This window comes from Ictidomys tridecemlineatus, chromosome 6, assembly GCF_052094955.1.
Source record: "Ictidomys tridecemlineatus isolate mIctTri1 chromosome 6, mIctTri1.hap1, whole genome shotgun sequence".
Lineage (NCBI taxonomy): Eukaryota > Metazoa > Chordata > Mammalia > Rodentia > Sciuridae > Ictidomys > Ictidomys tridecemlineatus.
The window spans coordinates 105,687,864-105,712,853 of record NC_135482.1 but is presented as its reverse complement, the minus strand read 5'-3'; the positions used below and the strand labels follow the sequence as shown (position 1 = coordinate 105,712,853).

At 33.4% G+C, this 24,990-nt stretch overlaps 1 protein-coding gene across 1 annotated transcript in view; it reads right to left on the bottom strand.

Moving 5' to 3' along the window:
- Positions 1 to 7,680: 7,680 nt before the first annotated feature.
- The window catches only part of Ferry3 (FERRY endosomal RAB5 effector complex subunit 3), a 36,822-nt gene continuing 19,512 nt past the window's right edge, over positions 7,681 to 24,990 (bottom strand). Inside the window, exons 7-14 of the mRNA XM_005334012.5 lie at positions 23,320 to 23,426; positions 22,778 to 22,975; positions 21,844 to 21,972; positions 18,608 to 18,682; positions 15,084 to 15,286; positions 9,554 to 9,611; positions 8,948 to 9,015; positions 7,681 to 8,214 (exon numbers count right to left, since the gene is read on the bottom strand). Of these exons, the coding sequence (XP_005334069.1) occupies positions 8,122 to 8,214; positions 8,948 to 9,015; positions 9,554 to 9,611; positions 15,084 to 15,286; positions 18,608 to 18,682; positions 21,844 to 21,972; positions 22,778 to 22,975; positions 23,320 to 23,426 (931 nt within the window). The 3' untranslated portion in view covers positions 7,681 to 8,121. The remainder of the gene's footprint in view (positions 8,215 to 8,947; positions 9,016 to 9,553; positions 9,612 to 15,083; positions 15,287 to 18,607; positions 18,683 to 21,843; positions 21,973 to 22,777; positions 22,976 to 23,319; positions 23,427 to 24,990) is intronic.

Sequence of the window (24,990 nt, the reverse complement as noted above, 5' to 3'; positions counted from 1 at the left end):
AATAAAAAGAAAAACATTAAAATTCTTAGGAGAAAACAGATGAGTATATAGTTATAGCTATGATCCTGAGAGTAAGAAAGGATATCTGAAATGAGATACAAAAAGTTCAAACTATAAAGGAAAAGAGTAGTAAATTATATTACATTAAAATCTCAAACCTCTGTAAAAATAAAATATAAGAAAAAGTGAAAAGATGGATTTAGAGGATAGTTCAGTGATAGTTTGTCTTGCATATGTGAGACCCTGGGTTTGATCCCACCACAATATAGTCAAAAAATAATAAACAAATAAAACACCTCAAAATATCAATTAAAAAGTCTAATTTTAAAAAAGAAAAATAAACCATAAACTGTGAAAAAAATTGCAAGAAAAACTAGTAAAACTTTAATATTCAGAATACAGAAAAAAAATCTGCACAACCCATATGAAACAGAAACAATTTAAGGAAAAAAATGGACCAAGAATTTACACAGGAAGCTGACAAATAAGGAAATCTTAATGGCCTATAAACAAATGTTACGCTAGCTGGGTGTGGTGGTGCACACCTGTTCTCCCACTTTGTTCTTTGATAAGTGTCAAAAGGCTGGAGCAGGAGGATCACAAGTTCAAAGCCAGCCTCAGTAACTTAGTGAGGCCTTAAGCAACAAGAACCTGTCTCAAAATAAAAAATAAAAGGGGCTGGGTTCAGATAATACTGGAAAAAAAAAGAACAAAACTATACAGAAGCTGCTTGACATCACCAGAACCCAAGGAAATGCAAAGCAATAATGATATACTGTAGAAGGGAAGTCTGCTATACTCACTTTGGGGCTACATTTAGAACATATCTATTAAATTTGAAGATGTCCATATTCCACAATCCAGAAAACCCAGTCATACACTCTAGAGAAGTTTGAACAAATGTGCACAGTAATACATGTATAAGAATGTGGCTATTGCAGCATGGGACCAAATGATACAAAGGTGGAAGCCACCTCATTGTCAATAAATAGAATGGATAAATAAACAATTTGGGCTATATGCATATAATACAGAGTATTAAAAAAATAACATGCTACAACCAAGATTAATAAAGTTGCTATAAGTCTATCAGTATGGTTAAATCCCCAAAGCATGGTATTGGATTTTATAAAAGGAAGTTATTGAATGATATATAGAAAATAATTTTTTTGATATAATACTTTATATATTTCATAGTTACACTATATAGATATGTATTAAAACTATGAATAAACCCATAAAACGAACAACAACAACATCAAGATAATGATTACTGCTAAGGAGAGAAAGACAGACCCATGGATGACACAAATATTCTCAATTCTTTTTTCTATCCTGTGCTCTTTGCAAAGTGACTCATGTAAGCACCTCTCATCAAAATGTGAAGTCTATTACCCTAACTCTTGATTCTTGGATGGTTTTCAGATTTGCTTTAATCAACAGAATGTGGTAAAAATGATGTTAATTCTCTCTTTTTCAACCTGACTACCATTATGTGAAAAATTATGGGCTAGCATCCTGGGGGATAAGGCCCAGTGAAGGAAAGTCCAATTGTCCCAGCTGAGGTCATCTATTCCAGCCTGCAGCCAGCCAATGCTCAAACATATGAGAGGGTCTAGCCAACATCACCAGAACTGCTTACCTGACCTTCAGCTGGCTGAAGACTCACGAATAAGCCCAGGTGAAGAATTGTTGAGAATTAGGAATGGTTTGTTATTTGAAAAGCTCATACAAGAAAGAATAATAGATCAGGAGAGCATCAAAAGTGGAGCACTTCAACCTGTAACTGTGATGTTTTATGTGTTAAAAATAAGAGACCCTTAAAGCAAATATGGCAAAATGTTAACAAATACAGGTAGCAAATATATGGATATGTGTTACATATATAATTATCATAACTTTTCTGTATATTTGAAATATTTCACAATAAAAGAAAATTCAGATAGGAGAGAAAAATGGGCTACACTAGTCACCACAGATGATTTTTTAAAAAGCAAAGAAAAGTATTGTCCCATTGCCCCACCCTGCTCGCCATCACCATGCACATAATGTAGACTAAGCAGACTCGTCATTTCTGCATCCGAATCCTCTCCTCTCATCCAGGACATTTTCTCTATTTCTTCCTAGCATTTAATCTCTTGCTTCAGTTGGTCACCTGTAAGATAGGAAACATCTGATCAGCTCACTGACAAGAGAATCACAAGAGGTGATACCAGGGAAGCACTATAGGGGCAATTGTAGGAGACCTTAAATCTTGTAACTACTTCATACTATTGTTATGTCTAAAATCTAGGCTCACCTGACAAGAATGTTAGTCCTTCCTGTCCCACTCAAATATAAAGTTAGTCACCTACCCTGTGACTTCCTCCTGACATTCTTAACCTGCCTAGTCCTTTGTTTTTGAAGCTGTTTCCATTACTGGCACAGGTGGCATTCTTTCTGACTGCCAGGAGGATTTGTGCTTGACCCACTGAGAGTGACAAGGGCTCTTAGAGGATACCCACTCAATGCCAGAGAAAGGCAGGGCTAAGTAGGCTGCTCTCAGTGGACTTAGCATCTCTTTTGTTCTCACACATTTCTGGTGTGTCTATTTTGACTTCTATAGCACTTTGCTTATGCTTTATTCTGCACTGATTGTCTACCCTTAGTACATGTTGGCTGGTATTGTGAGTTACCATGTGTTCTCTTACCAATTCAATTAGGCCATAAACTCCTTGAGGACATGATGTTTTCAGTGACTTAGTATCCCTACTATCTACTGAGAGGAAGGAAGAAAAGGAGAAAGGTCAGACAGGAAGGAAGAAAGGAAGGAAGAGGATACAGGAAGGAATGAAGTAAGAAGGATAATAGCAGCAAATATTTATAGAATGACTATATGCCAGGTAGTGTGTACTTTCTTATTTAATCCTTCCAACTATCCAGTGAGGTAGATCCTATTATTAATTTTTCCTAGCTTACGAATCAAAAAACATGCTTAGGAGGGTTAGGTAATATGCCCAATGTAACAAGTCACAGTGAATTGGAGAGCCAGCATGTAAACCACGCTTGTTGAACTCTAGGGACTATGCTCCTGACTGCTGCTGCTATACTATTGCTTAGAGGTGAGACATTTGAGCACAGATGAGCTGACAATAGGAAGCCAGGATTCAACACAAAGAAAGAAAAAAGGAGAGAAAACTAGAAAGCAGGGAAGAAAGAGGGAGGGAGGGAGAGACCCACTACCACATTTCCTTCCTGTAAGCATCACACCTAACCTGTGACAGACAGCACAGTTTCTGTTTCATTCCTAATCATCTCCAGAAAGGATCTACTTGCTTTTTTGGGTAATGTGTTCCAGGTTCCAGTCTCCATGTGCTAAAGATATCCACAGACAGTTCTTACGCTCTCCTGCCTGTGAGAGAAGACACATACAGATGATTCTCATTTTTAACAGTAGTTATGTTCTAAAAAGTTGCTTTGAACACTGAATTAGCGAATTCTAAACTTCTGGGACAATACAGAGAGTTAGATTTCTGCAAGCCTCTGGCCGTATTTTCATTATCTAGTGATCACATAACCTTATGCATGTTTCGAGACACCTTGTTTAATATATATTTTGATTCACTAACATTAAACTCTTGACTGTCAGCATTATATTGATATCCAGATGACATGTATTTCCTACATAATGTACATCAGACCCTTGTTGCACTTAGGAACAGTAAGATAGCACTTCAGCACTATGCTGGGGGCAGGGCACTTTACATAGACAATACCAACAAAAAGTACAAAAATGCAAAAAACATGGCACTAAATAGACCATAGAAAGAACATTTGTTTAACATTATGAGAGCTGAAGCAAGATGGCATAAGTGTCACTTTTCCCCATATGAACTGGGAAAGTGTGTATTGAGCAACTCAAATTTTCTGCCACTGTATGAATATTCACTAATGATCCTGAAAATACTGTCCAAGGCCCTGCATTTCATTCCACTGATAATTTACAACACATATCTGACTTGGATTTGATGAAAATATTACTTTTGTAAATGCCTCTATTAAATGGAGTTAAAAATAGATTGTAGAAAGCAGGTGAATTGGAAAATGTGGAATCTGTGATATAATGAGACTTAACTGTGTGGCAAGAAGTTCAGTCAAGTCTTAATTTTGATGTATCAGGAACCATTTCCCTGTGAGAAAACAGGAAAAAGGGATCTGCAGTGGGTTGTAATAATTTTCACTGTTTATAGTTGAATAGGATGTCACAAGCACATGTTGGTCCTGCAGGGAATCTCAAAGTTCATTCATTCATTCCCTAGTTTTAGGTGAGTTTTTGTCTTGATCATTAGATTGTCAGCATCACAGATGCTGCCTGACAAGTCTTCTTGCTTTACAAGTCCCATGGCTTTTGCAAAACCGTCTAGAGGCCAACTCTTACTTAAGCACTGTGTTCTTCTACTTGGAAGATTCTATTTACATTTGCTGTTGTTGAATGTTATCCTTAGGGTGAACCAGTTACTTATATTGTCTTTATCTCTGCCTTTGGATTGTAATATAGTCTCATGTACATACTTATGTCTAAAGTTATGATTCCCAACTTGGGATTCCTGGAATTAGTGGTGCTTTAAGAAGTCATTGAGTTTTTAAACAATCTTTCAAAAAATACATGTCCCTTGGTTGAAATCCCACAGGTCAGAATCAATTGTCAAGCTTTTGTTTCCATTTTTGCAAATCTGCATGGAATTATACAATAATTCTATGTGATAACACTATGTATCACTTGCCAATCAGCTTATCTCCACAGACTTGTCTTTAATTAACAAAGGCTAGATTGCTCAAATAATTTAAATTGCTTGCTAAGTTTTCAAAACACTTCAGAGAAATATGGAGAAGCTAATAAAAGATTTCTGGGTGGCAAAAGGACAAAAACACCACTAGTTTAAATGGTTCTGAAGACATGGTACTTTTTGTACAGATTGTAAAATAGTTTTATTATTTCAAATTTAGGATAATTATTTTTATACTGCTGTTAGTCCTGTTGAGCAAGGCAGTCCTATTTTATCTCAATGAGAAAATGAAGTCACAAAAAAACAACTATTTTCAACAAGAAACTGACACATATCTACAGTCTCTAAGTTTTGTCCATTCTTTCTACACAGCTCTGTAGATTCTCTTTAGGGTCTCTAAAATAGGAATGTGTCTGTGAATTCATCTTTCCTTAGTGAAACATTTTTTCTTCTTATGAAAATTTGCCAGGCTCCAACTGATATGACATAAATAATGGCATGTGCTGTGTCAAGAGATCTGCCAGTTCACAGGCAAGTAATTTCTTTTCGTTGAAATTCTTTTTCATGCACGTCTCCAATTTTGGTCACAGATGTTGGTGCCATACTTGCAGATCGATGGTGAGGTTACAATCTTACTTGGTCTGGTGCTTTGACAGAAGACACAGAGGAGGAAAGGAAAGAACAGTACAGAATGGGGGCCAGTGAATACTTTTAAGGCCTTGAGGACCACAGTGTCATCTGTCTTGGGAACAAGCAATTGTTTATACAAATGGAAAACTATGCTCATTGAGATACTTGTGCCTGCCCTGCCCCCCACCCCTCAAAGATGCTTGAGGTCAGCTTCTTTCAATATACTGGCCATCGGTCATGGTTCTTATCTGTACCTATACCTAGAATGCTTGAAAGCTTTTTCTATTCTCAGCCTGCTAAGGTTTCTTCTTCAGATCTATCAATCGTTAATGTCTTTCAAAGACCATGTGCTAAATGTCTGGCTTGTGGTGCTATAATAGGGAGGTGGTAGAATCCTCAGAAGGTACCCACCTTTTTTAAATTGCTTGCTAAGTTTTCAAAACACTTCAGAGAAATATGGAGAAGCTATGGGTCCTAGTAGAAGGAAGTAAGTCACTGGGGACATACCCTTGAAGGATATATTGGGACTCCAGACCATTCATGTCTACTTTCTTCCATCTATGAGGTGAAGAGGACTGTTTGACCACATATTCCTACTATGATGTCCTTTGCTGCCACAAGCCCAAAGCAACAAGGCCAACAACCATAGACTTAGATCTCTATATCCATGAGCCAAAATAAATCTTTCCTATTGTTGATTATTTCAGGTATTCTGTCATAGTGACAGAAAGAGGACTAGCACATCTTCACACAGTGCCTGAAACTACTTCCCTTTAAGAAGCCCTTCAGAACACTTAGAAAAAGATCATAATCTTACCCTTCTTGGCCTAAATACAAAATTCTAGCCTTAATTACTGTCTAATTAAATCCCCACAATTTAAATGCATATACTTAAATTTTTTGTAGTTGTAGATGGACACAATGAATGTCTTCACTTTATTTGTTCATATATATGTGGTGCTAAAGATTGAGCCCAGTGCCTCACACTGTTAGGTAAATGCTCTTCCACTGAGCTATAGAACCAGCCCTATTTTATTGTTTTAAATGTTCTTTTTTAATTGTAGATGAACACAATACCTTTATTTATTTATTTTTTGTGGTGCTGAGGATCAAACCGAGTGCCTCACACATGCTAGGGAAGTGCTCTACACTGAGCCACAACCACAGCCTCTGGTATTTTAAATTATATATTTGCTAATAGCTTGGTGTTTCCATCAGTAGTATGTAATACCATAGGCATGATTTTCCCAAGATTACTGCTTATGTATCTTATAATATAGTTCCAATTGAAAAATGGACTTAGAAAAATATCTTGATTTTATTAATAAAATAGTACTTTTAAACCTTCCTCAGTTGAAAGCCCCAGTTTAAAAGTAACTTAATAAAATATCCCAGAGGTGACAGAGTTGGTTAGCAACATTTACCAAATTTCCATGATTGAATCTTTCCTCCTGTACCTGGAAGTAACCTTCATGCTGTTGGTTGTACCCTTAGATGACAGAATTCTGTGGAAAGATTATTAAGGTCTATTTTTTCAATGTCTTTTATTGATCCCACTATAACCACCTCCATTTCAATTTAAGAACTAAAGTCTCTGCCATTCATCTATTCACTCCAAGTTATAATGTTTCTTTTTCTTATATTCAAGATATAACACTTTCTGAGGACATCAAAGACCCTCCATTTCATTCGATTGGTCAGTTGCAACATTCACACAACTTGGGATGAAAACTGTTGCTTTTGTAAATGTCTGCATGCTTTTGTTTAATGTAGTCATGGCAAAAATGTTATAGATGAGATAAATGACACACAGTGTGGGAGAAAGATAATGGAAGAGGAGGGGAAACAGTAAGACAGAAATGGGATAACACTGTTATCTGCAAAGAAAATAAGGGATAGAGGAATAGGTAAGAAAGCTGAGAATGTAGGAAGAAGAATAGAAAAATAAAAATGATCCTCATTCTCTGATTGTCACATCATTGTCACAATGTTGCTGAGCACTAAAATCACACCAGGTGCTGGTTTGGACTAACTTTACATCAGGCTGGCAAAAAAGAACACTATTTTCTCAGCCCATGAAATGTTATTTATAGACAAGGGCAAGGTCACAGAGGGAAGATGAGACAGAAGTAAAGAATTCAAAGCCTTTTTTGACTCTTAACTTATACAAGCTTAGAAAGAGTAGATTAAAAGCAAGGTTTTGAAGGAAGAAATTTAAAAGAATAAGCACATATTTCTCATGTATTTGTATTTCTATAGAAAGATTTTCACAAGAAACCCATACTTGTAATGCATATTTCAGTGCTTTTTAATTTTGATTTGGCAAATAAAGTAATTATGGCTTGTACCTGGTAAATAATTCAAGCCTTTTGGGAAAGTCAAAAGTCACCACAAAAATGTACTCAAGAGATTCCTATAGCAAATGTGTGATAAAAAGGAAATATTAATTTACTAACATTCACTTTAGGACATAAAAGTAGAAAAAGGGAGATATTCTTTTATAAAAAGACTTTAAGAATGAATGTTTCATTTAGGGGCTAAAATCACTAGTTTGTTCAGTATAGAAATTTTTGGAATGTTTCACAGACATATATCATGATTTCACTTGTGGCTTAGGTTGCAGGTTCTCTTTCTGGACATCTTTTGTTTGACAGGATTCCAGCATAGCTCAAGTTCCTGGAGAGTTTAACAATCCGCTTCTGCCAGTGTGTCCATCTATAAGGGTTTAGTGCTTGGATGTCAGAGTGAGTGTTGATGAGACTCGGAAGATCTGGGGAAGCATGTTACTAAGTTGATAAAACATTTCTTCAGAAATACTCTGTAAAAGGTAAAAAAAAAAAAGTTTGTGTTTGTTAAAGCATGGATAATTTAAAATCTTTAGAAGTATTTTAAAATATGATCTCTTTCTAGATACGGACTGCAAAACAGAAAAATTATCTTTCCTGACTGATTTAACTATATGGACTGGGCTGGTTTTCTGACTGTTCTCTGAGAACCTGTGTTGTTTCTATCAAATAATAAGTTTGATCACCAGAAACCCCCTATGTAACACCAATATAATCCATAATAAAATGCCACTAATTTTGGTAAGTTCTATTCAGAATCATTCATTCTCTGTTCATGCCCTTTTTTACAAACCCTTCATAGTCTGTATAAATATGGAAAAAAAACATAGGACAGATAAGTCAAGTTTGGTTTTAGGGGTAAATAAAAGATCTCTTGAGTGGTAGAGGTTGACATCTTTTTTTTTAATATTTATTTTTTAGTTTTCGGTGGACACAACATCTTTATTTTATTTGTATGTGGTGCTGAGGATCGAACCCACCGCCCTGCGCATGCCACGTGAGCGTGTTACCGCTTGAGCCACATTCCCAGCCCAGAGGTTGACATCTTTGACAATAAGTGCCTTTATGGCATCCAAACTCTTCTCCCCTTAAAAAATTGGAAACTGTTAGCATTTTATTATATTTAGGAGTTTAAGGCCACATATCATATGTGTGAGGAATATTATAAGAGATTAAACTGGAGTGAGATCTATTCAGATAACATACCTGTGGCACTAGAAATTGTACAGTCCTAGAAATTCCTCCATCCCATGAAGCCATTTCCATCATAAAACCTAAAATAGAACAATAGACTTTGCTGTGTTATGAGTTTTGGCCTTCCAGTCTCCCAGTCACTTATTGAGAGAAACTGAATTTCATTGTGTGGTTCCTGTCTTGGCTTTGTAGGTAGACACTTGCCCATGGGAAATGCTAAGCCTAATTCTCCATGCCAGAGAGGTTTAACACAGTTTTGTTAACACACTTGGACTTATTTTTTCTCCAGTCCTAGTTGGCCTCCATACAAGGAAGCTAAAACAGACTATTAAAGGTTAAACATATGGCTCTTTTTTTTTTTTTAAGGCAGTAGAGAACAAGTTAGAATCGAAGCAAAATGTAAATAACATCCAAATGTTCTTGTATTCCAGGAGGACTGGAGATTTTTTTTGTAACTAGAAAAAGATAAATTACAAGTCTCTTAAGAAATATTTGATTAACTACAAAACAAAGTCATCAAACAACAGAGGTAACTTTCATATCCTTTCTTCTGGGTTGCTCTGCTTTCAACATTTGTGAGGACATATGGTTGGTTGTTAAATGTGAGGTTCTGCTCACCTTTGACACACTTAAACACAAGTTCTGCTCTCCTTAAGCACCAGGGTATAGTCATTTCCTAAAAACAGAAACACAAAAAATCATTTGCTTTTAACAGAAGTTTGTAAAATTAAAAATACAGTCAGATCCTTATTTGTTTATAATGTTGAATGTCCATGTTGTGAATAAATTCAGACAATTATTTGCTAATCCCAATTGGATTTCTTTTGTTTTTTAGGAACAGAGCTTCTAGTCGTTAGACAATACTTGAGAAAGGCAAATTAATTTAACAAGCCTAGCAAACATGATTTATAAAATGCGTAGATCCTTAACATATTCATGATAATTTTAAAGATAACTATGATGCAGTGATTCCACAACTACTGTCAATGTCTGCATGAATAATTACTATTGATCGAATGAATAATTATTATTAAATTGTATATTTACATAAGCAATAAAATTAAACCATTTTTATTATATAACATTATATTATTGCAAAAATAATGGAATAAGAGTGTATCCTAGCTACCTAATGAATCAAATCCATTCATTTTCTATTTTGCTTTCTAATTGCTGTCCAAATGCACATCTGAATCCCAGGGTCTACAACCAATACATTTTACAATTTTTCACCATGTACTCAGTGAGCATGCCATTTTAAATTCTATTTCTTTTTACTAGAATTATTTTCTCATGTTGCAAGTCTTCATAACTACAAAACAAGTTTGTTATTTAATTATGGTGATTCTAAAACTTTTTGGGTTTCAGAATCTTTAACACTCTGAAAAATACTAACTCCAATATGCCTTTGTTTATGTGGATTATTCACTGCATTAGAAATTAAAACTGATAAATATAAAAATATTTATTTAGTTTAAAAATAACAATGATAAATCCATTTAATGATAGCATAAATAACATTTTTAATGGAAAACCACTATATTTTCCAAAACAAAAAAGTAGTAACATATTCTTTAGATACAATGATCAACTATTTCATGAGCCAAGTCTCATAATTCCTATGCCTCAAGACTTTATGTATCAGTTTTTATGTGTGGTTGTTTCTGCTGACTCTCACTCATAGTGTCTTATTTTCCTTAAGAGTCTACTTATGTTAAACATTTTATTCAAGAATTATACTTAGAAATAAATACTAAAATATAACCAAGTATTAGCATTACTTTAAAACATTACTCTAAAATATAATGTTTTGAAATACCATAGTAATAATCAGAATCAAGGAATTACTATTATTCATTTAGTTTTAATGACATATTCATTATATACATGGAACATATACATATATATATATACACACATATAAAGCATTACTGACAGTGACTTGTCTTATAATTTACTATTAGCTTATTGACACCTTTGAATTATTTAAATAATTACTTGATTAGGACTGGGATTGTAGCCCAGTGTTAGAGCACTCGCCTCAATTGTGGAAGGCACTGGGTTTGATACTTAGCACCACATAAAAACAAAGGTATCATGTCTATCTACAATTAAAAAAAATTTTTTTAAATTACTTGATTAAGGCTAAGTCAAAGTACCACTACTCATATGAAGACAGTTAATGTGAATTTTAAACACAGAGCTTTGAAAACTAACATATAAAATTGATATTATCCAAATGCAGAAACTCAGGACAATACAGTGATGAAAGATTGCAGCACAAATTAGAAAAGGGATGGTAGATTGAGAAGAAAATAACCAAGTCCTCATTTGTCCAAAGATCATCCAATTTTATCCATGAATAACATGCTTTCTTGTTTTCTATATTTATGTGATTAATATCATGGTCTATAAAAAATATCTATGAGAGAAATAAAGAACTTCACACTCTTGAAATGATATGAATTAACTACAAAGTTTGATAAGCACTATTTGGAGAACATGACAAAATACAATAATGGCAGGACACTAGAGTAGCTTTGAAGTGACAGATATATTATAAAATCAATTTAATTTTCAGATGACATATGCCTTCATATGTGCTTTACTTTAATTTAATGCTGATTAGCAGTGTTAGGAATCTGAAGAAAATGCTAGACAGCAGCATGTACATGCATGTGAAAACACATGCATTCACTTGAGTTGTTTTCAAATCTTTCATATGCCTACAGAGACTCTACCCCAAGCTTAAGGTAGATGTTTGACTGTTTTTTTATCCTTTTTGTCTCTGATTAAAAACAGCACCTAAAAACAATGGCTTTGGATACATGGAAAAGGCTAAATGGTAAGCTTTAGAAGACAATAAGGTCAAGACAGGGCATGAATTATTGGATGTCATCATAGGATGTGGCCAGCAGTTTTATAAGGAGCTCACTTTTTGAAACAAAGCTTAGTATATATTGCATAGTAGGTATAATATAGAATCTGATGGATCAGCTAATGGCATATGAAGTTTTTGTTCATGTACTCTAGGTAATGGCAAAGTGACTAAATCTTAGTGACATGTCTGAGAGAATGCATTGTGAAAGAAATCTACTGAAGAAGCTGGGTGGGTAATGTGAAACACTTTAGAGTTTGGAACTAGGGCAGAAATTTGGTCCCAACAGTTATACTTTAGATGGTACATGGAAATTGCACATAGAATAAATTTTAAATCTGTGAAACAAATTAAAATGTCAATTCTAACTAAGACAATGCCTTCTATCTATCTGAGGTTAATGGCCATATGTTGATTCTCAACTTGAATCCTTGGTTTAGGGGCTGAACTGTGGAGTTAGTATGTATTTTAAGGTCTTCATTGTACATCTTGGAAGTCAGATATAAGAATTATTTTCTGAGTTTATTCTAATGGGAAAGATTCCAAGATTTTTCTTTCCTTCTCAGGTATATGCTTATGAGGTACCTGAAACACTTGTATTAATCAGCTTCATAGCCATTATCAAAAGGTGAAAGTCTGGCTTTATTTTTTATTTTCCACATTAAAAAAACACCAGTGTAGGTACACCACTTTAGAAAACAATTTTACTATTTCTATCAAAGAAAAACACATAGATAGCCTGAGAGTTAATAATTCCATAATTCCACCTTAAATGCCATTCCCAAGAGAAGTGTCAAAACATATGTGCTAGATAGAATGTTTATAACAGTATCAGTCACAACAACCAAAATCTAGAAATTGCCCAAATGTTCATAAATATTAGAAGGGCTAATAATTTTGGTCTAGTCACAGACTGGAATAATATATAACATAAAAAAGAACAATCCATAATCATACATAATAATCTGGAAATCTCATAAACATAATATTGAATGAAAGAAGTCAGATATAAGATAAACCACAAAACAACTAACTCATCCATAATTTTTGAGGTGAAAATAGTGGTTGTCCTGTAGAGGGAGTGTTTTAAGTAGCTGTAAGGGAACATGAGGGTGGTTTCTGGGTTCTGGTAATGTTCTGGGTATATGCTTGCTCAGTTTGTGAAAATTTGAGGCGAGCACTTATGTATTATAAGTATTCCAATAAAAACAAACAAAATCTTAATTGACAAAAAATTAACAAAACTAAAAACCTTAAACCCCCAATTATTTCACAATTTATTAGTATACCCAAAAAAGTCAGGAACTCAGGATTTCTGACTTATAGACTCATTCCACATCTATTAGGTTACATTGATCTTAATATGACAGTATTTTCTGATTACAAATACTTATAGAGATGAAACTGGTTTGTTCTTCTTCTTCTTTTTAAACTGCAAGTAATTTTTATTGACACTTTAAATATCATAGGACATGAACTATTTCAGACCTTGCACACACTAATACATAGTAACTGGGTGTCTAGCGGCTAATTTGGGAAATAGCACCGGAAAATGCTTTGGGATCCTTGTACAAAAGCTAAAGTACATATTACTCCTATATCTTGTGAAGTGTTGTCTGAGTTTATAGGATAAACTTCTTGACCTTGAATGGATATTTAAATACAACAAAGGAGAAGATCATGGCTCAATATACTTTTGTGAATTAAATTGGACACTTTGGAAACAAACTTAATGTTCTGCAGCTGGCTGTCCCAATTTAAAACATGTAACTTTTGTGACATTGTGGGAGAGGGCATGCTAGCAGTATCAAATGTCTGGAAGTAAATCTGAACTTAGTGACTTTTGGAAACACTGTTTTTGAGGTTGTTTCCCACCTACATACAACCATTTTTATAAACTGGTTAACCAGGAGTCCAGCTGCAGGAATATTTGGATGTTTCCTTGTGGCAGAAATTCATCATAAAGTTTGTTATTCCCCAAAGACCCTTTTATAGATGGGCTTGTTAGTGATGACAATTTAACAATAGCTAAAAAATCATGATGGAAGTAAAACTTTATAAAGCTACAGGGAAAACAGAAAAACATGTTTGTCCATCTCTCCTGATGCCATATTAGGTATGAGTGAGGCTACGGAAGTGGAATGAGAAGTGAGGAAGTCTACTGCAGCCTCCACAGGATGGTGCCAGCATCCTTTTCACACACACACAAAAAAAGTATATTGTGAAGATTTACCAGACTAGACTATAAATGGGAAATAATTCAAAACATCCTGTCCTAGATGGAACTGGTTATCTTTAAATTATATTAAATTACAGCAGTTAATATAGAATTTAAAATGAAGTAAATTCATGAATGTAATATAATGAGTCTAAGTGGAATCTTAAACTAAAATGTAAAAAATTACATTTTTTATACTATCTTCTAAAATATAGCATTTCCACATTATTTACTTACTAGTAACATTCAACAATCAAGATCGAATTTCCTTCTTGAAATTTACAGTCTGCACTTAGTAGTCATCAATTTTGCTTTTAAAAAATCTCTTCTTAAAATAAGCAAGCACAGAGTTGCTGATATGAGCCTTTATCACCAGGTTGACAGCTGGCTTTCCTAGGACTCCTAGCATCCTTTGGGCTTGAGGTTCCTTTCTTTCTCCAGACAATCTAAAGTTAAATTTTGGTCTTTGCATTATTTTTAACTTAGCCTTCTAACTATTTTTTTTAAATGTGGGTAAAGGAAGAAGGCAGAAGAGAAACAGAATGAGAATTTTTAAAACAGAAAGATTTTTAAAATTAAAAATGTCTCCCAGTGCAGTGGGGCACACCTATATTCTGAGCTTGAGAGACTGAGGCAGGGGGACCACAAGTTCATCCTGGAGGAAATGTTAAACTGAGGCTGACTTCTTCCTGTTATCTAGCATCTCTTTCCATTACTTTTTAATGTCTTCTCAGAGAGTACAAACTCATTGTAATTCTGGCATAAGCCAAACGTTAATATGGAAGTAAATCTACTGCTAATTAAGACAAAAATGGAGGAGAAAGAGGAAATGAAGTAGGGGAAGAAAAGGAGAATAGGAAAATGTTATAATTTTCTGAACATAAATGGTGAAGTACTATTCACTGTTTTATATGTCAGTCAATTCTATTAACATGATAGAAAAATGTAAAGGTCTATTAGTTAAAAAAAAGGGAGGGGGCTTTTAAAATGTAGATTATTAAATAATATGAATATGTATCATATTCATTGAAAAGATTTTTCTATCTGCTTACCTCTGACATATCGTGAACCAGCAACAGAGGAATGCTTATTGTTGTGATGTCATGGGTGCAGCAAACCTTGAGTATATTTCTAAGTCCCATAATGGCAGGATCACGAGCAGTGATATTTCCTGATTTCACATTGTCATCCACACAAAGATGGAAAGCAACATGGATTTCTGAGAGATTAGAATGTCGTGTTATGTAAAATTCCCCTGTGAACAATAGATATAATCATGATTTTTAAATACATAAGTCACATTCATTAATGGGCATTATAAATAATTGCAATGAGCAGTCAATATGTTGAGTTAGTTTGGATCAGGAACCTATATGGGGCTCATGAAACTCCTTAATTCTTCTTAGCAATAAAATTCTTTTATTTACATATATTATCATATATTATCTTTAAGAGACTATAGCTTATGGTCTATGACTATAGGATTTTGTCTACCTCATTTAATATTCTGTTTCTAGCACATAGATGGTCCTCAGTAAGTACTTGTTGAGTGAATCGATGAATGTTTCAGACTACATCCTGGAGCAGTAACGTCTCTGCTCTCTACAATCATTTCTTTTCCTATGTAGCCACAATAGCAAAATAAAACAACAACAACAGAAAAAAACCTCATCAGCTTTTATTTTCTATGCATTTTGTCATTATAGAAAAAAATATAAAACATAAAAATGCGTTTTTACAAATGTATGTACCTGGAAGTCCTGATATGTCCTTCAAGGAAAGATTTGATCATGTCTGTCCTTTTACATTAACCCTTGACCTCACAAATTTCACTTGTGCTTGTATTAAAGTAATTATCCAAGGGTTTTACTTTTAAAGATATAGTATATTTATATTTAAAAGTACTTAATATACTTTGGCATTATGTTCAATATTACTAGTTACTAGCATATATAAGTTGTACTCATAGATGTCTTTCATAGTCCTCAGGCAAAGGTCTTTTTCTTTTAACTTGAACAAGATATTAGAACAAGAAAAAAGAAATTAAAGAAGGGAATTTTAGAGACACCAAAATAAAATGGACAAAGAGAAAGTAAAAAGGAAATTGGTGAGGCAGAAGAGAAACAGAATGAGAATTTTTAAAACAGAAAGATTTTTAAAATTAAAAATGTCTCCCAGTGCAGTGGGGCACACCTATATTCTGAGCTTGAGAGACTGAGGCAGGGGGACCACAAGTTCATCCTGGAGGAAATGTTAAACTGAGGCTGACTTCTTCCTGTTATCTAGCATCTCTTTCCATTACTTTTTAATGTCTTCTCAGAGAGTACAAACTCATTGTAATTCTGGCATAAGCCAAACGTTAATATGGAAGTAAATCTACTGCTAATTAAGACAAAAATGGAGTTATGATTTCCCAGAAAGGCACTGAAAGACACGGTCTGCTTATCAGAAATCTGGTGGACTAATGAGACAATATTGTTCTGGGCCCAATGAAGTGTGTAACCTCCTTAACTCTTACTATGAATTCAGACGATGGAAGTCACAGCATTAAGTATGGGCTGTAGTCCAGCAGTGAGGTAGGATGACTTAGTGGACAAGTCAGGTGCTCCTAATCCCCAATCTGGCACTGCTTTATTCGACCTTAAATGACTTCCCTCTTGGTCTCATTTTACCCATTAATAAAATGGGGGTCAGTCCTAAAGCTGGCAGTCCAAATGAATATGATATAGGGGAAAAAACACTAGATTGGATGTTAAGGAGATTTGTTTTTAAGGACTTTTTGGGTGAGTGATCTTGGGAAAATCAATTCAATTTATTGATTATCTTAAATCCTGTATATGAAATATGAAAAGTAATGCCTTGCTGCTTTCCTTACAAGGCTGTTGTGAGAATTAATAATTTAAAATATAAAGACTTAGATCATGATAAAGTAAGTAAGTTACTACTGACTTACAAATACATAAATACAACTGCTTTCTCTCACAATTTAAAAATCTTAAATGACTTGTGATTTAGCTCTTTTTTTTTTTTCCATCTGAAAATATCTTGGTTGTATAGGCATCCTTTACCTCAATGGAAACTCCAGTGCTCCAGTGCTATTAGGACATCTAACTCAATAATTTAGTAGGATATTTTTTACATATATATATATATATAAATTAATAGTAATTCAGAGGATATACCATAAATCTGAGTTATCCTTTTCTAAATCAGACTAAATCAGGTATATCCTCTTAATTTGGCAATAATAATTATACTAATCTTTAAGCTTTTTTGAAAAAAGGAATAAGGAAAGAAATAATACACCAATAAAGAATTGAGTTTAAAAAGCTAGAGATAATGATGCCTCTGAACTAGTAATAAAATTGATAATATTTTAAGAAAACCAGAGAATATGAATGATTTAAATTATTATCTATGAAAAGGAATATGATAAATCTTCACTGAAGGTTTTTTTCACCTGGAGAAGACTGATTTCCTGTTCCACCTGGAGAAGACTGATTTCCTGTTCCACGAAGTGGAAGAAGCAGAATGTGGTGACTCTAACATTATCTACACAGGTAGGATATCTGAAAGTGGAAGGAAACTCAGAGGCTGATAACCACAAACTGACTGGACCTGACAAGATGAATACACAAAATGGGTATATTTCCTTAAAATAAATGTAATGTGACCCATATATCAAAGATCTGGGGGAAGGAAATGTAATACTACCTTAAAGAAGAATAGAATACTATCATGAGATGGCTATTTCTGAAATTGTAAAATTTATCACTTAGTTTAAAAGACTTTTTGCTTATAGTACACAAATAGAACTTCTTTATTACACCCTGTCTTAAAAATGCTATTAAGCATATCAGAGAGAACTCAATCAGAAAGATGGGGAAAGACTGAATTCCTGTTGTTAAAAAAAAAAAAAATTCAAGAATAACAGAGGAAACAAAAGAAGTGAAAAGCAGGAAAAGGTAAGGGGAAATGGAAATAAGATTCTACAGATGATCCATGTTCTCTCTACTAGCTCAATTATTTCTATTTCTATTTTTAGGTATTATTACTTATACTTAACAGCAAAAATAATCATTGGTTTATTTCTTTTTTTTTTAAAGAGAGAGTGAGAGAGAGAGGGGGACAGAGAGAGAGAGAGAATTTTTTAATATTTATTTTTTCTTAGTTCTCGGCGGACACAACATCTTTGTTTGTATGTGGTGCTGAGGATCGAACCTGGGTCGCACACATGCTAGGCAAGCGCGCTACCGCTTGAGCCACATCCCTAGCCCCTGGTTTATTTCTTAAGAAACAAAGACACAACATATAAATTTAAAATAGCAAATAATAATAAAATTATGGAACTTATTGAACAATTTTTCTTGTACAAATCTAAAAGTCATTACTAGTATAAAAAAGATTTACATTGGAGAACATCTGAGAAAGTATGTAATATAGATAAAATAATATTTTAAAGTGATATGCTGGAAAATTCTTTATAATGTATACCATGAGAATTTATTCTTCAGATCTATAATTTTCATGTATATGATTATAAGAAAATAGTAATTTAACACAAAATTATACTTACCAGGTAAAATATTTAAATAATTTCTCTCAGTATTTTTATTCTTATCATCATTTCCTCCATTTTGGTTTCCAGAATCTATACATAAGATGATGCAACATGAAAGAACATCATAACATATAAAACATGTTACCACCACTATTTTCACAAGCACAATAACAACAAAAATTTACTAAGCATCTCTATGTGCCAGGCATTCTATTACAAGTTTTACATGGATGGCCTCATTTAATTCTTACAAAATCCTTATAATCAGAAACCCTAAGATGGTAGTAAAATTACTATTTTCATTTCTTTCCTTTTGGTGCTGAGGATTGAATTCAGAGTCTTGTGAGTGCTAAGCATCTACCATTGTATTGAACTCCCGGAACAATCTTTATTCTATACCTGAGGAAATAGGCTTAGATTAAGTTAAGTACCTTAATCAAATATGCATAGATAAGAGGTAAAATTGGATCTTAACCCCCCACCATGCTCATATCCTAAATCCTATAGTCTTAACCACATCAGACTTTCCAATAGTTTATTTTTCATCTGGAAGGTTCAAGGCACTAGGTTAACTACACATAAAATAACTTCATTAGATAGCTGTGGAGTGGCCATCTGTATTTTTAGAACATGAGTCACTGTTGTTGGTATAACTTGTTCAGGACTACAAATAAATGACTTGTAGCACCAGGAATCACTTTTACTCAGCCCATTCCTGAGATTTATTTTTATTTGACACTACACACAATTAACTTCAAAGAAATATGTGAGACTCTATTTCAAACAGAACTTCTTTTTTTCAGACATTTAGTGGGTTTTTTGAAAGCCTGATACCAACAAAACTCCTATTAGGTAAATATGAGAACACTTCATACTCCAATCCCCTTTTCCTGTTTTAATGGGTAATACTTTGTTTAGTAATACTGAAGAAGATGGCTATTTTTATTTTTTAAAATGCATATAAAATGTACATAAAAGAATTTTTACCTATCATGGACTGTAGAATTATAAGGATGATAATATATAATAACCACAATAAGAAAAACAATGGAATGCCTTAGAATAAACAAGCATTTGTGTTATCAGGATGTAAACTTTTTTTTTCAATGATTTTTTAAATTGAGTTTTAAATGACAGCGGAATGCATTACAATTCTTATTACATGTATACAGCATAATTTTTCATATCTCTGGTTGTATATAAAGTATGTTGACACCAATTCGTGTCTTCATACATGTTCTTTGGATAATGATGTCTACTGCATTCCACCACAGGATATAGGTAGGCATGGTCAGAAGAGTCAGAGGAAGTATTTTCACAAAGCTCTTCTATAACATGCAGGTTCCTTTAAGAAAGTTGTCTTTTATAAACCTACTTGCTTCACTGACTCACTTAAACCACAAAGTAGTTGCTTGAACAAGAACAAAATAATACCATGATATACATGCACTGCCTTAACCATAGGTGGTTTAAAAACTTCCTGTCATTTACTGCATATTTTCTATCTCTCATACTTAGAATCTTCCTCCTTTTCCCATACTTATCATGATCTCAATCTTTATGTTTTTAGTTTTACTAAGAATAATATTAAAATGTTTCCGATCACATCATTTCTGATTTGAATGAGATGAAGGAAGAAGATGATAGAAGAACCAGAGGACATTTTCTGAAAGGTCCTGTTTTAGGATACACTTCTATACTGACTTCCTAATATTTAGCCTGGCTTTGACACATAAAACACATATTGCTACAGCAAAGCCACAGTTACCATTAGTGGGAATATAAACTGACAGAGTTGCTATGGGGATTGCCAATGCTGTAAAAATTATGATTATATGTGCACTTTAACTCAAAAGTTTTTCTTTAGGTATCTATTCTATAGATGTGCTTACTGCTTATACACATCATAATGATTCATATGCACAGTTATTTGTGCATTACTACTTACAATTTAAAAAGTAGGAATAAATGAAATGTCTACCAATAAGAGACTGGTTAATAATAGGATATCCTGCAATGGAATACTATGAAATAGCAAAAAGACATAAGAATAATCTTTACGGACTAATATGAATGAGCTCCAAAATTATTTAATACAAAAAGCAAATAACAGAATAGTGTGTATATAAAGCTACCATTTGTGTAAAAGAGGAAATAATATAAATTATATAAAGCACACATACATGTGCTTATATATACATAAACATTAAGTCTGTATGTTACAAATAAGCTAGCCCTGGCTGCTTCTGGAGAGGGAAACTGGATGGCCGGGGGACAGAGTAAGGAAGACTTTCACTGCTTGCTCTCTCATACAGTTTGAAATGTGAATCTTGTGAATGTTTATCTATTTAAAAAATGACTAAAACATTGCGTAAGTATATTGAATCGATAAGGAAACTATAGTGAATGCAGATCAAGTTAATACTAGATGCCCCATTCTAGCTTTAGGAGAAAAGAAGGAATTCTACATTTATAGGAAAGAAACAAAGACACCAAGCAAAGGTATAATATACCTCACTGCTTACTACAAAAATGCAAAATGTATGTACTTAAAGTATTGTAAGGGTTTCTTTTAAACACTTGAGGGACAAAAAAAAGTAACCAAAGTATCAGCAGGAGATTTAAAGGTTTGAGCAACCCCAACTTTAAAACTTACCATATTTTATTTCCTGAGCATCAATAATAAATTTTTATAAGAGATAATAAAATGTTGTGCACGCAATAGTTAGAATAGAGTATGTGTTATAATTTTATGTGTGTGATATCATATGGAATGTCAAAGAAATAAGATAAACACACCTTACAAGTATTTTGAAATGATTATTACGTTAATATTCAGCTCCTAACAAAACAAACTTATGGCACCAATTTGTAAAGAAACTACTTTTTAAATCTTAATATTTCAATCAAAGATCAGCTAAACTGCTTTGTAACTTAAAGAGTTTTTTCCTTCAAGTATAACTATAGTACTGAAATTTAAAAATGGTTTTCACTAAAGAAAATCATTTTTTAAAAAGAGAAAACTAAGAACAGAATTCAAACTTTTGAAGATCTTAAATTTGTTCTTAATTTTCTTCCTCCAACTTCTACCAATATCATTTTCTATATGATTTTACTGATAACCTCTGTGCCATTACAGTGACTAGGGACAAAGCACACTATGATCATTACTATCCAAAGTACATGTATGAAGACCACACATACACACACACACACACAAAGTGAGTTCTAAAGATTTGAGTTCTACTGACCATGTGCTTCTTTCAACTTGCTCCTGCGCTGTGTTCTAGCATAAAGTGCCACCTGCTGGACAACTTCCAGTTGCTCTTCAATTCGGGGAAAATGGAAGTCAGTGCACTCTTGGCAAACTGTGGCAAAATCTAAAGGACCCCCAAAATTGACAAACTTCTAAATGTGAACTATTAAAAATTTAATATTTACTTATAGACAATTAGATCTAAGAAAAATAGAAAATGAAATTGCTGAGTATGATTTTTTATAATTTCTTATGATAACCATAAAGTTATGGTATAGCAACTTTGTTTTAATCAGAAACTTAACCTCTCACTCAAAAGAGTATAAAAAATTAGTAGATAAAGAAATTTTAATATAATTGCAAGTCTTCTTTAAATAACAGATATGTTGATCACAATCTACTCCAAAATGCTACAAAAATACAAGCAGGTTCTTCCATTTATGAGCAATAAATTCTGTTCAAGCCTCTTCCAAAAACAACTGTAAAATTCCATATATTTTATATATTCAAAAATTTAGAAATAATTATAGAAGTGAGGTATACTACTAGGAAGAATTTCACATAGTACATTTGAGAGGTAGAAATATTAAAAAAAAAGAAAGAAATGGATGAACTAAATTCCCTAAATATCTGCTTCTAAATTGAAAAATACATTTGTACCTTGATTATTATTCTTGTTTTACCCTGAAATAAGAATCCTAAAAGAGTATCATATACAGTATAATAGAACTGTAAGAAAGAATAAATGTCAGGAGGCATTCTACCAGTGCTAGGTATGAAACAAATCTAAAATAGTTATGACTAGCTATGTTTACTGTTTCGTCTATTTGATTGTTGGGAGTGATTATTAAAAAGATACAGTTTCTCCAAAATTCCTTTCTTTATAAGAATTGTATTTAATGAAATAAATATGAATAATGTCAACTTACCTCTCTTAATACCACTATATGAATTAATTCGATTATCTACTAGTAAAACCAGACCACAGAGAGATGTGGAATAAAGTGACAGTGCTGTTTGGAGCCGATGGAGTTTCACACCACTTCGATGGTTTCTTTTATGCTTACAGAAGTCCAGCATGTCTGCTCTCAACAATCTCAAATTATGCATGGTCTTCAACTGGGCTCCTGGGGGTAGGCAACAATCTCAGAAAGAAACTTAAATAACTACAGAAATCTAGTATAATAGGATGCAAATCTCTATGGCAAAAATAAGTCTTTGCTACAATAATGATTAAAAATGGGCTTTGCAACTTCTCATTTTAATAACTACTGTAATTTAATCTATCTGAAAAAATAATGTCTAGACTAAAACAAAAATCCTACAGCCAACAAACTACAGGCTTTCTTGGAGCAGGATATGATTTGGAATTGAAGATAACATAGGTACATTAAGGATTTTTCTTTTAGAGTATAAGTAAAATTTCAGAAGTATCAATAAATAATAACTGCAACGAATTTAAAATACGTACCTAAGTGAATAGTAAAACTTTCTTCTAACTTTCTCTGTTCCTCATAAATCCTTCCAACTGCTTCCACAGATTCTCTGAATTGATTTGGCTGAACTTTAATTTCCTCACTGAAATTAATAAAATCATTGATTTTCTTTCTTTAGGTGTTTGTCAAAAACTTTTCTTGAACTTTATGAGAAAAAAGTGAACCATCTTTAACCAATGATGACAAGTAAGACTCTAAGCACTAACTGGTTCTAAAATTTCCATTTGTTCTATCATTTCCTCACAGTAAGTAATTTAGATAATTCTTATCAATCATTAAAATATCAATGAACATATTGCCACTTAAAATTTCTTAAGTGATTAGCTTATTAACATTCAAATCACATTATGCCTATTTTAAAATCCATGATATAACTTATACCAAGGTTAACTGTAGGCAAAATTAGAAAACAGGTGAAAGTTGAGTACAGTGGTGCACACCTGTAACCCCAGTTACTTTGGGAGACTGAGGCAAGAGGATCACAGGTTTGAGGTCACCCTGGGAAACTTAGGGAGATCCTGTATCAAAATAAAATACAAAGGGCTGGGGATGTAGCTCAGTGGTAGTGCCCTGGGTTTAATATTCAGTATTGCTGAAAAAAAAAGGTGTTGGGAGGGGCAATGAAACATTGTGATGGCAATAAAAATTATAACACAGATAAGTAATAAAAAAGATGAAGCTTATTTTAATGTATCTGCATCCTCTATTTTTTTTTATCATTTCCTGTCTTTTTTAACCTCCAACATTTTATTCCCACAAAATGCTCTCTTTAGTCTGCTGTGTTCTTTATATTTCCTGAAAAGTTTTTCAAAAAGGAGTTAAACTTGTATAACTATTCAATTCAAATTTCAAGGGTAAATGTATACATGAGTCATCTGCTCTACCGACTAAAATTTGGGGTTAATCCAAACTGCCTCATTAATCTTACTGATTGATTTCATTAATAAATACAGTAAAAACTAAGAAATAAATTTATATTAATAAATATTCCCATCTTAGAAGGTAGAAAGTCATAAGAAAATATTATCCCCACTGTAATATCAACAAAAAGTCAGATAATTTATGAAGCTTATCAGAGATTGGAAGTAACAACACATCCAAGAAAACTTAATTCCAAAATGTGACATGCCCCTCCAAGGAGAGATGGGATACAGTTTCATTTTTGTCAGGACATGGTTGGAATAGGTTGCTGCCATACAAGGAAGTAAACAGAAATCAATAAAATTTTATAGCTTCTTAAGAGCCAAACATGTTGATTTGTAATAGTTAGGAGCCACAGGCTTATGTACTTGCAAAAATTTATCCACCAAGTGCTTCCACAAAAAAACTTGCAGCAGAAGATAAAAGAACACTCCTGGGGGTAGAGTCAGAAGTCATTAGAACATTCCATATCCATGGCTGAGATATATATAATTTGCTCAAGACTAGAACTGGACAAAGATAACAGAATTGGACAACAAATGGACAAAGTGACTGGCCCTGTCCCCGAATTATGAGCCCAGTGCCAAGTAACAAGCAAAAGTAATACATTGCTGAGAGGAAGAGCAATGGTACACAGAAGGACTCCATTCTGTGGCACAGGCATGCAGACTGAGGATGGATCAGAATCACAGAAAAAATCTTCTAGAACCCCAACTTCCAATCCA